Source organism: Patella vulgata, chromosome 9 (genome assembly GCF_932274485.2).
Source record: "Patella vulgata chromosome 9, xgPatVulg1.2, whole genome shotgun sequence".
Classification (NCBI taxonomy): domain Eukaryota; kingdom Metazoa; phylum Mollusca; class Gastropoda; family Patellidae; genus Patella; species Patella vulgata.
In genome coordinates this window covers 25,200,676-25,216,242 of record NC_065887.2, presented here as the reverse complement: position 1 = coordinate 25,216,242, position 15,567 = coordinate 25,200,676, and the positions used below count along the sequence as shown (strand labels likewise).

The 15,567-nt window shown below is 36.4% G+C and overlaps 1 protein-coding gene and 1 long non-coding RNA gene across 2 annotated transcripts in view; one reads left to right on the top strand and one right to left on the bottom strand.

Annotated features, from left to right (window-relative positions):
• Window positions 1-130: 130 nt before the first annotated feature.
• On the top strand, window positions 131-1,602 carry LOC126831878 (uncharacterized). Its single transcript, XR_007684407.2, has 4 exons — window positions 131-213; window positions 322-348; window positions 605-660; window positions 1,140-1,602. It is a non-coding gene; the product is annotated as an uncharacterized LOC126831878 (long non-coding RNA).
• An 8,771-nt stretch (window positions 1,603-10,373) lies between these two features.
• Window positions 10,374-15,567, bottom strand: part of LOC126831519 (BDNF/NT-3 growth factors receptor) — an 81,480-nt gene continuing 76,286 nt past the window's right edge. Inside the window, exon 10 of the mRNA XM_050562050.2 lies at window positions 10,374-15,390. Within this exon, the coding sequence (XP_050418007.1) occupies window positions 15,166-15,390 (225 nt within the window). The 3' untranslated portion in view covers window positions 10,374-15,165. The remainder of the gene's footprint in view (window positions 15,391-15,567) is intronic.

Sequence of the window (15,567 nt, the reverse complement as noted above, 5' to 3'; positions counted from 1 at the left end):
ATACATTTTTGGATACAAAGCATGGTAGATAATTAAGGATGAAAAAAATCTAGTGCATTCACAAAACTAAAAAATTTCTTTGCTAATATATAGGCTTTTATTGTTACTGCCGCTAAAAATTAAGAAAAGAATTTGGGTAAAGAGGATTTCGTGGACCTATAATATCACGTGACTCAAACAACTTCCGTCCTCTTGATTTCATACTTTGCAAAGGTAAGCATGTAGGAAAATTTTATCTGTCTCCATCTCATGCTGACACCCCGCTGTTGTCGATGTAAAGTATAACAGTCTTTAACTAACCTATTACTTTATTATTTTCAGCACAAAGAATACAGAATGAGGGCAAAGGTTAGTATTTAATTTCATTTTAAGTTCCACTTGTGTTTTCTGAAACCAACGTGGAAATTCCGTGTTTGGACTAAATCTGAGTAAAAAAGAACAATTTTTTATTTTATTTATGGTCACGTGTCCGGAAATATTCCATGCTGTAATGTGATTGCAACTCGTGAATATCGTGCCGAGTTTGGTCCTAATAAAACTTTTACATATATATGCCATGCACATGGATTTAATTTATTGACCTTTCGGCTTTCATTATTTTCAGTGGAAGAAGAAACGCATGAGGAGATTGAAGCGTAAAAGGCGAAGGATGAGGGCTAGGTATGAATCATAGTAATTATTGCTCTTAACAGAATGCTGAATATAGTGAAATAGGTGAAAGGTTTAAATGACAGAAAAAATTTGTGCAAATACATAAGATCTAAAATGCTTTAAAACTGAAATCAATGCGTTATAGTCGGCCAAGATTTATAAAAGATCTGCAGATAGTGCAGATCTCGGGGTAAAATTAATGTTTCCAGGTCTGTGCATACAATCAACTCGGTATTAGAAGGCAAAAACCAAATCAAAATGGTGACTACTTGTGACTTGATTAAAAAAAATTTAAGCCCTTTCTGAAAAAATCCTGTATTTTTTTTATTATCAAAGCCCAATTAGAATTGAATATTCATGGGATATAACTGAGAACTGCCATTTTATTGGAGCTCTTCATTGCTGTTTTAACTCCAGAATGCAGCAACAGTGTAATTGACTAAACTCGAGACTTGTTTCATTTATAAACATGTTCTTTCTGTTTTCAGATCCAAATAAGCCATTTCCCTCGTTTTAAATTCAACCCATTAAACAATGAATTGATCACTGAAGATGGAAGATTGGTGTCTTGCGTGATATTAAACTGATTAGGCCGATACCTCAGACTTTACCAGTACAAGTTCATTAAGAAGCTTCATTTAAAATGGTTGCAGGGTTATAAACCATGAATCCAGTTTACCTCATCAGAACTCTTCAGTAATACTGAATGATGTTAAAATATATTCCGTGAATTTTTACTTAAAACGAGAGAAAGTGCCATACTAAATACTTTTGGAAGATGATGGTAAAGAGGAATGTGCTTTTGTGTAATCTGGACAAGATGAGTCTTTTGGATGGTTTTATTGTTCTGTTCTCCCATTTAGCTAAGGACACTTCTAAGATTGTATTCCTAATTTAATGGGTTGTTTTTCATTTTTGTATCCATGTTCAATAAAACGTGTGTGCATTTAATGTTTTCTTTATTTGTGAAATTGGGTCCAATGATAACATTCAGAAAATTCATATCACTTTGCATTCTATTATTTTGAAAACAGCAGATGGAACGAAAAAGGGAAAAGTATTGCACATTATGCAGATTTATAAGGTTTAGACATATTTAGCACATCTTTCCCTTTCATAGGGATATCCCTTCATCATTCAACTTGAATCTCCTTCCTAAGATTGACAAATTTACCCGATTGCACCTTTTGGGGAGATTTATGTGCATTTTAAATAAACGGGCTGAAATGCCGCTCTCCCAAAATTCGCCTAGTTCAAACTGCAATGCATGTATGTTTCTCAACATATTCTGGGTTGGTGCATAAAATTAGACATTTAAGGAGCTAAATCGCTAATATTAGTGACCTAGAAATTGACACAAATGGGTCGCAACGCATATAATGTAATCTGATTGTATATGAACTGATTTACATTCAATTGTTTCCGTTTTGAACAGAAATTTCTAGCGTCTGGTTATTCGAGTTATAAGTTATGGCGTCCCCGTATAACATGAGTTGTGGAATATGTCTAGCCTCGATTTCTGGTCGCTTGTTACAAATGACAATGAAACGCACTATGGTACACGATTCGTGTACCAATGGTAAAACGTTTATTTTGTCTTAAATATTGGGGGATCACGTGGGTAAGACGCTATCTTTCTAGCCTTGAGGTCGGGTGTTCGATCCCTGCATTGGCCGAGAAAGTTCATCCATATTTTCCGGCGTGGTTCTCCCTTGTCAGTGATGCAGGACGGAGGGGATGACAAGGAAAGCTGTCTAGTCGTTCGGATGGGACGAAAAACCGAGGTCCCGTGTACACATTGGCGTGCACGTAAAAGATCCCTTGGCAGTTGGAATTCGATATAAGAGTAGGCCGTAGTGCCGCTGTCCGGGCAAAATTTCCCTCATAGCACACTGTATGGCGTATGCCCGTCTTCATTAGCCCAGGTTAGGAGCAGAACAGTAGGACGTTAAACTCCATTTCATTTCTTAAATATTGGATATCAGAAGTCTACCTTTTCCCGGTAAGATAACGTCAATGTTGATTTGAAATAACAATTAATTCGTGTTTTCAACGTGTAACATTTTGAATGATATTGAGTTAGAGACTTGGCTACTTTAAAATCATTTCGTGTTTTGGTCAGTGGTGTGCTGGAACCTCGAAGTACAAGTAGGGTGGGCAGATCAAACTTGGGCCATTTTTGTAGGGGGCAATACCATACATTTGAAACTTGGGTTAGGGATTATTTACAAATTGCACTTGAAAGAACCGTTGACTGCTGGAGTGAGCAATACAGGTAAGCTGTCGGGCAGAAATTCTCTTAATAGAGACTTTCAGCAAGCGGATTTTTCCCATCCGTATCGTATGCGTGATACGTTGCGTCAATGTAGTTTTTAAGAGTTTTGGCAGATTTTAGCAGTTTTTGGTTTCACTAATGTATCAGTTCAGAAAGTTTAGCCCGTAGATCAACCAGTATGCAGACAGGCGGGAAAAATATGAAAATTCCGAGAAAAACCCATCAAAAATAATGATTAAATTCCAGTCGTTATCACTGTTAAAATCACGTCAAATATACACCTTCGTGTTCTAGGATACACATAGATTCATAAAAACGCTATGATGCAACATTTCAGCGTCTAAAAGTAGTAAAAAGACGTCAGTGTTATACGGACCATTTCCGTATGAAAGCCGTTCCATACGTGCTGCCGTATCGCGTATGAGAAATGACGTTGATGACGTCACACGCAAAATCCATACGGATACGGACCAGGAAATTACGCTTGCCAAAAGTCCCTAATATTGAAACACTACGTGTGTAATGCCCAATTTCATTTTCTTGAAAGGTTTTCTTAGGGGGGGAATGGAGAAAATATAGCCACCTGCAGCTTCTAGTTCTATCCACAGCTAAGGCAAACGCAAATACTCGGCACCAACAGGAAATCTTATCGGATTGAGAATAATTGTCAATCATTTCCGTTTTCTATTGTTTTTGTATTTATGAACTACCTATCCAACACACCACGTGACTTTTCCATTTCATAGGGGCCGTACTGAACTGACACTTTTTTGTTAATTCACATGATTTAGTTCGGTGAAAGGCCAGTTTGTACGTGTTAAGGATTAGGTTTGCCTGTCTTACACAATGGGATCTGTTAATACTAATAAACATCTTATAAAGTGGCTATTTATCCGCAAGTTACAATGTCCCAATTTTTAAAATTCCGTTAAAAGTCCTTTATATTTTCATTTTGTTTTGATGGGCTACATATGAGCCGCAGGTTCACTACGTTTTGAGGGTAGTGTAAGTTGACTTTTGTCAGTCTAAACTGGTACTAAGTTTCACAACTAAAGTTCTGTGCGAATTATTGAAATAAAAGAAGCGGTCGTAAGTGCAACATCCTACTGGGCTAATGAAGACGGGCACACGCTATTTTCTAGGAGTGAAGGGGAGTTGGATGGCCGAATGGTTAGCACGCGCGTGCTTTATCACGAGGCCTGTCATTGAGTCAACTGGCGTGGTTTCGAATCCACGGTTGTACGTGACAAGGAGTAGGGTTGCCTGTCCAACCTCGTGGGTTTTCTCCGGTTTCCTCCCACCGCTAAAGACCCCAACGTGCAAGCGAATTATTGAAATAAAATTAAACCATATGTTCGTCCCGAAATGACCTAGTCTGTCGAGTGGACGTTAAACCCCATTTCTCTCTCTCGGAGTGAAATTTTTACCTGGCCTACTTTAATATCCAACTGACAAGGGATCTTTTACGTGCACGCCAATGTGTACACGTTGTCCATTAGCAGACCTTTCCTGCACCGATGATCTTTCTTGATCAACGCAGGGATCGAACACGGGACCTCCAGAATAGTGAGCCAACGTTTTACTAATTGAGCCACCGTGGCTCCCGAATGACATAGTAATGTAAGTCTTTGAGTGCATGCTAAACTACATTTTCGCAAACCTATCTTTTTTCATATTTGAACACCTTAATAGAACGATTTCTAACAGTAAAATGAGTAATGTTAGCGTGCTGTTTCCGCCATGCTTATTTGGAGTTATTTCCCCTCAAATCATTTTTTTATTACATAAACTGATCCGCAGTGGCCTTCGACCTAATCTGCCGTTGACCTCACCTCACCCTCTGCTAATTATTGCGGGGGGGGGGGGGCTGGGGGTAATGGGGTGGTAGCAACATTAAATTTTTTATTCGTTACAAATACAATTCAGAAACTTCTTAAAAAAATGTAAGTAACCTTGTATCCCAGTTCTCCCAGTTCATATATACGCCTCTAATGTACTAATATAAGCCAACCAATTCATAATTTCATTTTTCACCTGTCGTACTTACATCGACTGGATGGATGATTTTTATATGTCCACATATAACGTTGTTTTGTCTAATAAATACCTAGACTGTGGGACCGGGGTAGCTCAGTGAGTGAGTCAGACGTTGGCTCGCTCTCCCGGGGGTCCCGTGTTCGATTCCGGTGTTGGCCGAGAAAGTTCATCGGATTTTCCAGCGTCCACCCCCCCCCCACCTTGTCAGTGGTGCAAGACAAAGAGCATGACAATTGACACTGTATAGTCGTTCAGATGTGACGAAAACCAACGTCCCGTGTACACATTAGCGAACACGTAAAAGAACACCTGACAGGAAAAAGTTCACTCATAGCACAATGTATCGCGTATGCCCGTCTTCATTATTGCCCAGTCGGAGCAGAACAGTAGGACGTTAAACCCCATTTCATTTGAAATTTATGCGAAGGTCACTGCTTTACGAATCGTTTCTCTGTGGTGGGCAATATATATATATCTTTCAACCTAGGCGCTATTTTGTTCCGCTTATTCGATTAGTTATATGATATTATATAAACATGTTTACGTTTTAAGAAAAGCGCGTTCCGCCTGGATCTCTATCTTGGCTTTGGTCTTGATTATATAGGAAATAAAATGTCTGGATAATGAAGGCCTTCAAAACGCTTGATGGAATTTTCCGTACCACGAGTTTTATTGGGAGGTCGATCTGGAGTCCACCGATACAACCAGAGCATTACTGAACGTGTTTTATAGATAAATATAACCCAAACTGTCTATCTGATTTGTTAGATTAAAACATTATGGAAATCTTGCGGCCATTTTATCGTTAAGAAGTCTAGGGCGAGCCTACAAGAGTGAGCAACTGTCCGATTTCTCGACTTTGAAGGTTTCGTCTTCTCGCGCCCTCACCCTCCGACTTTTCGATTTACGCATCTCCACCAGCACGTATTTGGTTTGTTAACTTCTGTTTACCTAAACCCCTATTGTTTTGGGTTTTTTTAGTATTCACCACACAGCGTTCACCCCACTAATTAGTTCAAACTGATAATAAATACATGTAAAGCAATACATCCCACATAAAGTAGCTTCCACTATGGAGCAATGTCTTATACATATATGTATGTAATTCTACCACGTTGAATTACTGGAACTTTTATCATATTAAAGAAACAGACCAAGAAGAGTTTAAACAGAACCAACCTCATCAATAACGACTGAAGCGTGCGAAGATGTCGACTTTTATATAACAAACGATGAGAAATATTTCTCCTCTGATCAATACAGCATGCAGATTGATTAATCAACAGGATCATCTCCCCTCTTTACTTATAACACTGTAAAGGCCATCGCCCATTACCTTACTTTCCTCGATCAATAAAGCACCACTATACAAACCGTGCCACAGTGTTTTGCTAATCAGTATGGGACACGTGTTCCTAAACTTTAAATAGTGTATCTTTTTTTTAATCAAAATTGTATTTATAAACGTCTTATGTTTTATTTAGATTTCTTTTCTCTTCGTGCATTTTGGCTATAACCGCCAGTGTATAATATATCGATTGTGTATGTATTTGAAGAATATTCACCAATGGGCAACAACAAAATAACGTGGACAAAGTCTGAAAATATAAATCTATGGTCCACCGCCCGGCTCTTATCGGTCAGACGTTTTTAAATCCGAACTAATCACTCTTTAAGTGTTGAGGTTGTCTAATATTTCACGGTGGTCGAAGATGATAAAGAAATTATTACTTTCTCATATAAAGTAGACATTGCTTGTTTCTAAATGAAATGTACTCTTTACGTGCAATCTAATACAAACCATATAGATTTTAATTTTATTCAGAATTCGGAAGCCGACGTTAACCACAAGCCAGTATTAATACAAGTATGAACTTGTTGAGCTAGTACTGTTTTAATATTATCATTATTACTGTGATCATCACAATAGTTGCCACCATTCCAAGACAGCGACAATGGTCAATAGTACGCTTGTACTTGTTTCACCATGGTTATCTCCATGGTTTAACAAAAATACATTAATAATAATTTCATCGATAAATTCCATCGATGATTTAAAAAATATATTACTTATGATCAGAACTATGCCGAGGATGCGACTTGCGATGACAGGAGCATCAGATAAGCACAGTAAGGCCTGTGTCTATCCGACCAATAAACTCAATACGAACGAACGGCATTTAAGCATTAACACTTCATTAACTTCTTTATGATTTCTAGTCATAATGACCAGTCGCCGTAATTAACATGAAAGCTGTAGATCAGAAAATATGTTGGTTATTAATCATGGCGGAGGGCATCTTTCAAATTATGTTTCTGGACTAACCGTTTCTCCCTGACTTAAAACCGCCTGTAATAAATTGGTATCAATGAATTATTGCTTTTATCACCAGATTACAAACACCGGCAAAAACGTATTAAGTGTTTCGCAGGCACCGTTTTTCTTATATGTTTCTTTATTGTTCGCCAATGAATTACTGATTTTCCATATAAATCAATTTACTTTAGGATCTAGTTTGCGAATAACAATTGTTCAGGGAATGTTTGATTATTTTTGTACCATTTTATCTTTTTTCCGAACCACCAATAACTAATAAAGTGCAGGCGTAAATTAATATAGATTGTCTTTAAATATTTCCACGATGGTTCAAAAGCATGCATTAATAAAATTTAAAGAATACCATTTTGATTAATGTACCAATCTCAATCAATCGTATTCTTTTGCTATGAAAAAACATTCATTAATAAGTGTCCACATCTTAAAAAAAATGTAAAGAATCTCGGAGTTTCTCTGTTAATGTCACTCGAATTGAAATGAACTATATATTTCCGACGAGCTCATTTTTAGTCGATGCAAGTTTTGAGTCTAATAAATGGAAAGGATGCACCGGTTTAATGTTCTGACAGAAAACAAAACAGAGGCTGTGTCGACTAATTTGATTAGTCTGTCAGTGAACCAACCCAGTAGACCAATGAAAACAATCACCAACAATAGATAATTATAAAGTGTGGCGATGATTAATGGGCTGATATGTTGTTTATGAGGAGAATTTGAGGTTTTGAAAACTGATTTAAGCCCTACTACTCCAGACAATGAGGAACTATGCCCTTGTGACAAATGTAAGCGAGATCGATGCTTAATAACAGTCTAATAAATTCTAAATACTTATTACCTTTCAGATAATATAATCATTCGTTCTATTTGATCTGTTTCAATATGAAGAGTCCAGGGGAAGAACGATCTAAGTCACATTTTTCTCTTTTCGCATAAAAGGCAAAACAGACTTTTGGATGAGAATGCTTGACGCGAAAAGAACAACGAGTGGGTTTAATTACAACTTCAAAATGATGTTGAATACGAATCATAATTACCAATACAACAACCGACTTCCACTTTTCAGCCAAATTAAGGTCAAATAAAGGGTAGGATGGACTTGTATTTGTCCGGGAGGTCATTTCAGAAGGGCCTTGGTTCGAAATTGATTGTTCCACAGAAAGCTTATACAATTTGCTACTAGATGGCGCTATTAACTGGGGTTCGTTGAAAAAGTGACATAGATCGTTCTTTCCCGGGGCTCTTCATATGTTAGCTGTTGAATTTCATTGTTGATGTCACACAAGTATGATTTCACGAAATTGGCTGCAGGAATAAAGTTTTGATGTGTATAATTTGTGCCAATGTTAAGTCAATGAAATATTCATCCGCAGTGAATCGCCCCATGAACTTTATACTGTTATACTCATTCGACATCTTTTTTGGACCAATAGAATCCACGAAATTTTGATTTTCAGCTAGAAATACCTTAACTTCGTTCTCTTTCGCTCGACCTCTCTGGCTGATTAACCAAGCAGTATTCTCCTTAATTTCTTGATCAGGGCGCGAAGTGGGTCTTTCATCTATTACAAAATAAAAGGAGGTCATTCCAATACACGCGTTCTATATATGGTTGAAGGAAATCAAATACTCATAGACTATATCCGTTATTAATGTTTTTAGTTTAAGGTAACGACATTAGACATAGTGTGGATGTTCTTAACCGACCGTGTTCCAATTTCCCTTTCAGCAGACTAAACCCAAGAAAAGGAAAATCAGCCTAATATCTGACAGCTGATGACTGATGACTTTGTATTAAGTCAAACATTTCTCATATCCACTGACAATTTCTCTCACTCTGTGATTGACTGGTTTCGAGCGCACAGAAGCATTGCTCTTGATCTGTATAGCCAAGCTATGAGGGAAATTTTACCCGGACATCGGCACTACGGTCTACTCTTATTCCAACTGTCAAGGGATCTTTTACGTGCACGCCAATGTGTACACGGGACCTCGGTTTTTCGTCCCATCCGAACGACTAGACAGCTGTCCTTGTCAGACCCTCCGTCCTGGATCACTGACAAGGGGGAATCACGCCTGGATGAACTTTCTCGGCCAATGCAGGGATCGAACACCCGACTTCCAGGCTGGCGAGCCAGCGTCTTACCCACTTAGCCACCGTGATCCCTTGCTGCTTGACAGTATTTAATTATGCTATAATATATATTATAAAAGTTTCACATCATATTTATAATAGTGTATACATCAGACAAGTTTATCCCTCTTATTGCGTTTCTAAGGTTTCATATCTTTTCTATTTAGACGCGGGGAGCCACGGTGGCTCAGTGAATATGACGTTGGCTTGTTATGGTACTTGATATTTTCCAATACAAAATTATGATCCCTGAATCCAAACAACCAAAATAACAAATATCACCCACAATTCCTTATAATTTAAAGGAATAGTTCAGTTTCATCTTTTTTTTTATCCCATTGCTACAGATAACAGGATAAATGTTCCGAGCAGCTGATTTTTGTACTGTAGTCGAGTTTTAGATTTTCGATTTGCCTAACTAATTTGATGTAGTGTTCTATTCTCGAGTCTTTGTTTGGTACCATGTATTTGAACCCCGCCATAATATCTTTGTATCTACTGACCCGTTTATTGGAATAAGATATCGATATGCATGGTTTTCATTTACATCACCATACATAGAATTATGTCAAATTCCATTTATTATTAAAGCATTTCACATTGATAGTGAGAGAGGTTATTTACAAATTTACAAAACTGACATATCGTGACGTTTCTGGGTTGGTCAGCTTACAGATGCCTGACTTCAGCTAGTTTAGGACATGCGCATTCTACCCCTTTTTTTGAATACATATAGTCGTTCGAACGGCATGTAGAAAAGAGCTCACTTCCTAAACTGTTTTTCCTTTTCCGCGTTTTGGTTTAAAATGTGAGCAAATTGACAGTTCCAATATGGCATATTCGTAATCGACCCATAACCGACTTTTAGCCGTCGCTGTCAGTAGGTAAAGTGACGCCAGTATACTTACACATGTAATGTGGGCAAACAAAAGCAACACGAAGAACTATTTGTAGTAACAAAATGATGATTTTAATTCTCGTATATTCAATGTGTAAATGAATGGTTTAGTCGATGGAGATACAGGAGGCTAAGTCCCGTTTCTTTTCATTCTTAAGCACCTTAAACATAGCCTACATTATGCAAGAGCTAAATCTGATTATTGCAAGTCTTTATTATTTCTTCAGATTTCATAGAAATTATAAATTAGATCTTTATTTACACAGCAAGCACAAAATCAACTCGGTAGAACCCGGGAGGGGGGGGGGATTCGGCTTTGATTTAAACAGGATTGCATTGATTGATTAAATTTTTAAAAGGCGTCGTAAGCGGAGATTAACCGCTACGTTGACGTCATACTCCCGGAAGTTTAGATCGAGGCTAAATGATAGAGTGTACGAAGCGAGGCCGCTGTTGAGTGAGGCTGCATGTCATACAAAATACAAAACGAGTAGAGGAATGGGTGGGCACACGTCCAATTCTTAGACCCAGATTTGTTATGTAACAAATTTCAGGCCAGTTGTTGTTTGCATTCATAGGGAAAATATTATATTCAAATTCACGCGAATCATGGTTTCCTTTTAATATATCAAATTAGTCAACTCTCAATACCATCTGACGGATCTGATTTTAAACAGATTTGAATCCGATCTGCGGTTCAATGGCTGTTCATAATTAACCGTAAAATGGATAATCGAAACGGTAACAATGATAATCGAGGCTACAGAGTTATTGAAAGGGGTTTTCACGGCTCAAGGTCAAGTAATTTGACAGAAAATTTCAGCACATTCTCTTTACATTATATATTGTTTAACTATTATAGCGAGAACTGTCAGCTCTTTATCTTATCTTCATTAATGCCGCTTTAAATTTCTAAAATGATACCGTGTCTTAGACATGGGATGGGTATTATTAATTCTTAAATATTACGAAGCCCCAAAAGTGCCAAACAAAACGAAAATCTTAATCCGTTTGAACCAGTTAGTATGTCGTTTGAACGAGTTAGTGTTTGCGCTAGTATAGCTAAAGATAATATTATTGATGTCGAAGGCTATTATAGATATTTAAAACCCCCTTTAATATATATATTTAAATCATTTCAAAGATACTGGAATCATGTATACACCAGTTGTTACGTTATATTTATAGCACTGCTTTCATGGGTTAACAGGTTTAACCAGAGGCCGTAGGCTGAGGTTTTAAACCTGTTAACGAATGAAGCGTACTATAAATGACTTGTAACATTGACACCTGCTCAACATGCTTATTGTTATTGCACAGAAAACCCACCCCACTTTTCTATATGATTTCTACTAAAACTAGTGTAAACCAGCAAAGAGGGAAAACAATTTGCTTATTCAACGAAAAGAACAAAGGAAGATTCCTCGTCCATGTTACAAATATCCATATTCAGATTTGTGTCATTAGACCAACACATATTTTTTTGTCCCTTATTTGCCCAGGGGGTTAAACCAAACTAATTTATATAGGTAAATTAGGTTAAATGTTTGCAGACCATATAGCAAAAAACTACCCAAAGCCGACAAGAAACTATATTAAGCAGCCGTGTTTGTCAAGTGACTTAATTCAGAGAGGGTACATTTATAGAGCTTGTATTTGTTGTTACTTGCTATCCATTTACTATAAATATTGAAGCCTATAAGCAAATTCTTGAATACTCCTCTACCAATTTCTTTTTCCGCCGTTTATTAAGTCTCCCTACATCACTCCACCAGACAACAAGTCGACGCGATTACCAGTTAGTGAAACCTTATATTTTCGCCCTTTCGGGAATAATTTTTCTAGTAAGATTGGGTTTCTCTATTTACCAAAATTTATAATAATTAACAACAACTACCCTATAAATGTATATTATGTGGAATCTAGCAGATGAGGCAACACCGTTTTGCCATAATATATACACAGAAGTGTGTGAACAGTTACATTCCATTATGTGGAATCTAGGCAACCACGCATAAAATATTCGCAAAGAAGTTCGGGTTATCCGTTTGTTACATCTACTAATAATAGTTTTTAATGATTCCTTGACATTTTTTATCTTTTGAGTTGATAGCAGACAATATTTATCGGGTCAGGGCGCTGACCATTCAACAAAACAATCTACAAAATATAGCTGATATAAGACTCGTTTGACATAACATACTATAATAAAATAATGACATATACATTTTCCTCTTGTTATATACAATATATTAATTAATAATCAATATATACAAACAAATCATTTCTGTATACATAATAATATAAATAATATTATGTATTATACACTTTCACTGATTAGAACAATTAACACAAGCTTGTTGAAGATCTAGTATTGGGGTTTCCAACCTTGTTTCATCACGTTACCCCTGACAATGTTTCGAAAGTAAATGTACCCCACCCACCCACTCCTCTTTTTTTTCAGTAATATGCGTTTTCACTTCTACCATATTAAAGCGACCGACAAAGGATTTGTTTTAACTTATAGTTTAAGTTATAATAACAATAATTGTAATACACGTAATGGCACATGGCATTGTTATTTCACTTAGTTTCTTCTCAACCTCAAAATTATAATTTGAAAAAAAATATGTATACATCCTGGGGGTAAATATACACTAGGTTGGGAACCCTTGATCTATCACCTTCGAAAACACGAACCCCCTTTAGGGCACAACCGCTTGTTCCATGGAAAATCTCTAGGATTATTGTACTTTCTAAAAAGAAAATGGTTCCACAACAAAAATACGACCCGGCAACGAAATAAGGCCATGGTGGGTGGCGAAAATTGTTTACCTTTAGGCAGAAAAAGGTGGGCACAGAGAACAATCAAATACAAGTTGATGACTGAACGGAATTGATATTGGATAAAATTAAAGAAAAATGGACAAATATAAAATCCACTTTCTCACTTAATTAATATTTCTATAAGAGAATTAGTTTCAGACCAGTCATTCTCCCCTAAATTTGATTATTTCGCTTATTGGATATGAATGTAATACACTTTAAGCATAAAACTTATCCTCAGCTGAATATTCTTTTCGAAAGAGATTTTCCATGTTACAAGAGCCCGTAGTTAAATGCCCATCAGCAGCCATGTCAGCCATGTTAGCTGCAAAACTAATTCCAATAAATCCAACCCATCACGTATAAAATAATTCCATAACAATCCCGTTAAAAGTGCACTTTGAAGGCTTTAAAATGTATAAATATTACGACAGTGTTATGCCCTTTTTCCATAATGATCTTCCCCACAAAGATTTGAAAATTAGTTCTTGAGATATGAACGTTAAAGATATGCTTTCGAAATTACTATTCAAAATACCTGCATTTCCATATGGCCCTTTATTATTACCTTTATTAATGCCCAAAACATGTTAAAATCACTAGCCCATAAGAAAGGTGTTATAACGATGAATCGACGAATTTGGCAGTATTTGGGCCAGTATCTTGCAGAACAATTCTTATATAATCACAGATATGATGTGATTGATATGGAGCGGGATATTCTCTAATCTTTGAAACTAATAATGCTCTTTGAAACAATAATACTCTATGAAACAAATAATGCTCTTTGAAACTAATAATGCACGTTAAAACTATTTTGCAACTAACAATACTCTTTCTGTGTCATAATGTATATATAATATAGTTTTCTCTTGGCCCAGTCAATACACCATTTTGGCGGAGTTTCATTTTCGCTCAGCACTTTATCTAAACAGATTAATTATGTCCATTTCCGCACAGCTAGTTTACTATTTCTTAGAAAATATTCCCCTTTAAAGTTTATTATTCTTCAGGAAATATGTTTGTTCCCACACCGTCAGTTTACTATTCCTTATGCCGTACTCTTTTCCACACAATCAGTTTACTATAGTCACTTTCACACAGTCAATTTACTAGTTATTATACGTATAAAATAATCATTTCCACAGTCAGTTTACTAATACTTATGAAATAATCATTTCCACACAGTCAGTTTACTATTACATATAAAATAATCATTTCCATACAGTCAGTTTACTATTACTTATGACAGTCAACCGGCTCTTATTATCATTGTCTTAAAGTCAGGTATACCCTATGGGTTTCCTATTATCCAACAGTCACTACTTCATTTCTTTGGCTATAATCTCACCGTCACACCATTTCACAATACCCCGCAATCACTTTGTAACCACTCTTGAATTATCAGGTAAACAATGGCCACTATGTCGAAGTTAGTGCGCCCACGGAGGCTTTACACTTTATTTGTAGAAATACTACAGACTACTTAGAATACAAAAGCATGGTAAAAAATGGTGGCTATCTTAATCAAGAAAGTTGAGTAAATTAATCAAATATTAAGCATTCACTGCCTCGTTCACGACAGCCTACAAAAATCAAAATTTCAATTATGTCAATGCCATTTTCTAATTTTTAAAGTTAGCAGGAACTTATTTGAACTTCAGAAGCAGAGAATGACAAAAATAAAATCACTTTCTAATTTTCCAAGCTCGATGCAGGATTATAATTGTAATTAAAACGCAAGTCATATGACGACCTAAAACATTTTGGTCGATTATTAGAAGTAAATAATATATTAAATATTTAAAATTCACGGAAGTTTATTTTCTTAATACACTATAAGACTTACATATACAAGTCGTTACATAATATATTAAAACAATGTTTAAAACGATTGCTGTATTTGAAATGCGGAATGTACAGGTGCCATTAAATGTGCTACGTAACCAAATGATGAGGAAGCCATCAGTGGTACACCAATAAAACTACGATTCTAGTTATATTGCGTTCTACGTCAGAATTTCGTGTGAAGCCTCGACGTCGATATCTTGAATAGGGACGTGCATGTTTCTGGTTACGTGTTTACTATATTCGGAGAGATAGTTATGGATTTTATAAAATGGCATTCTCTCTTTTGGATCTTGCTTCCAGCATCCTAACATAACATGGTATATTGTGGAAGGGCAATCGTTTGGTCGCTGAAGAAGAATGCCAGTGTCCAGAAATTGTATGACCTGAAAAATAATGAAATCATATCAATTACTAATGCAAAATATTTATGACCCAGAAACGCGCAATGCGCATCATTCTTCAAAATATCCATTTACTACAAAAACTCTTTGCAGTACAATTCTTATTTATAACGAGGGGATCACGTGGCTAAGTAGGTAAGACGCTGGCTCGCTAGCCTG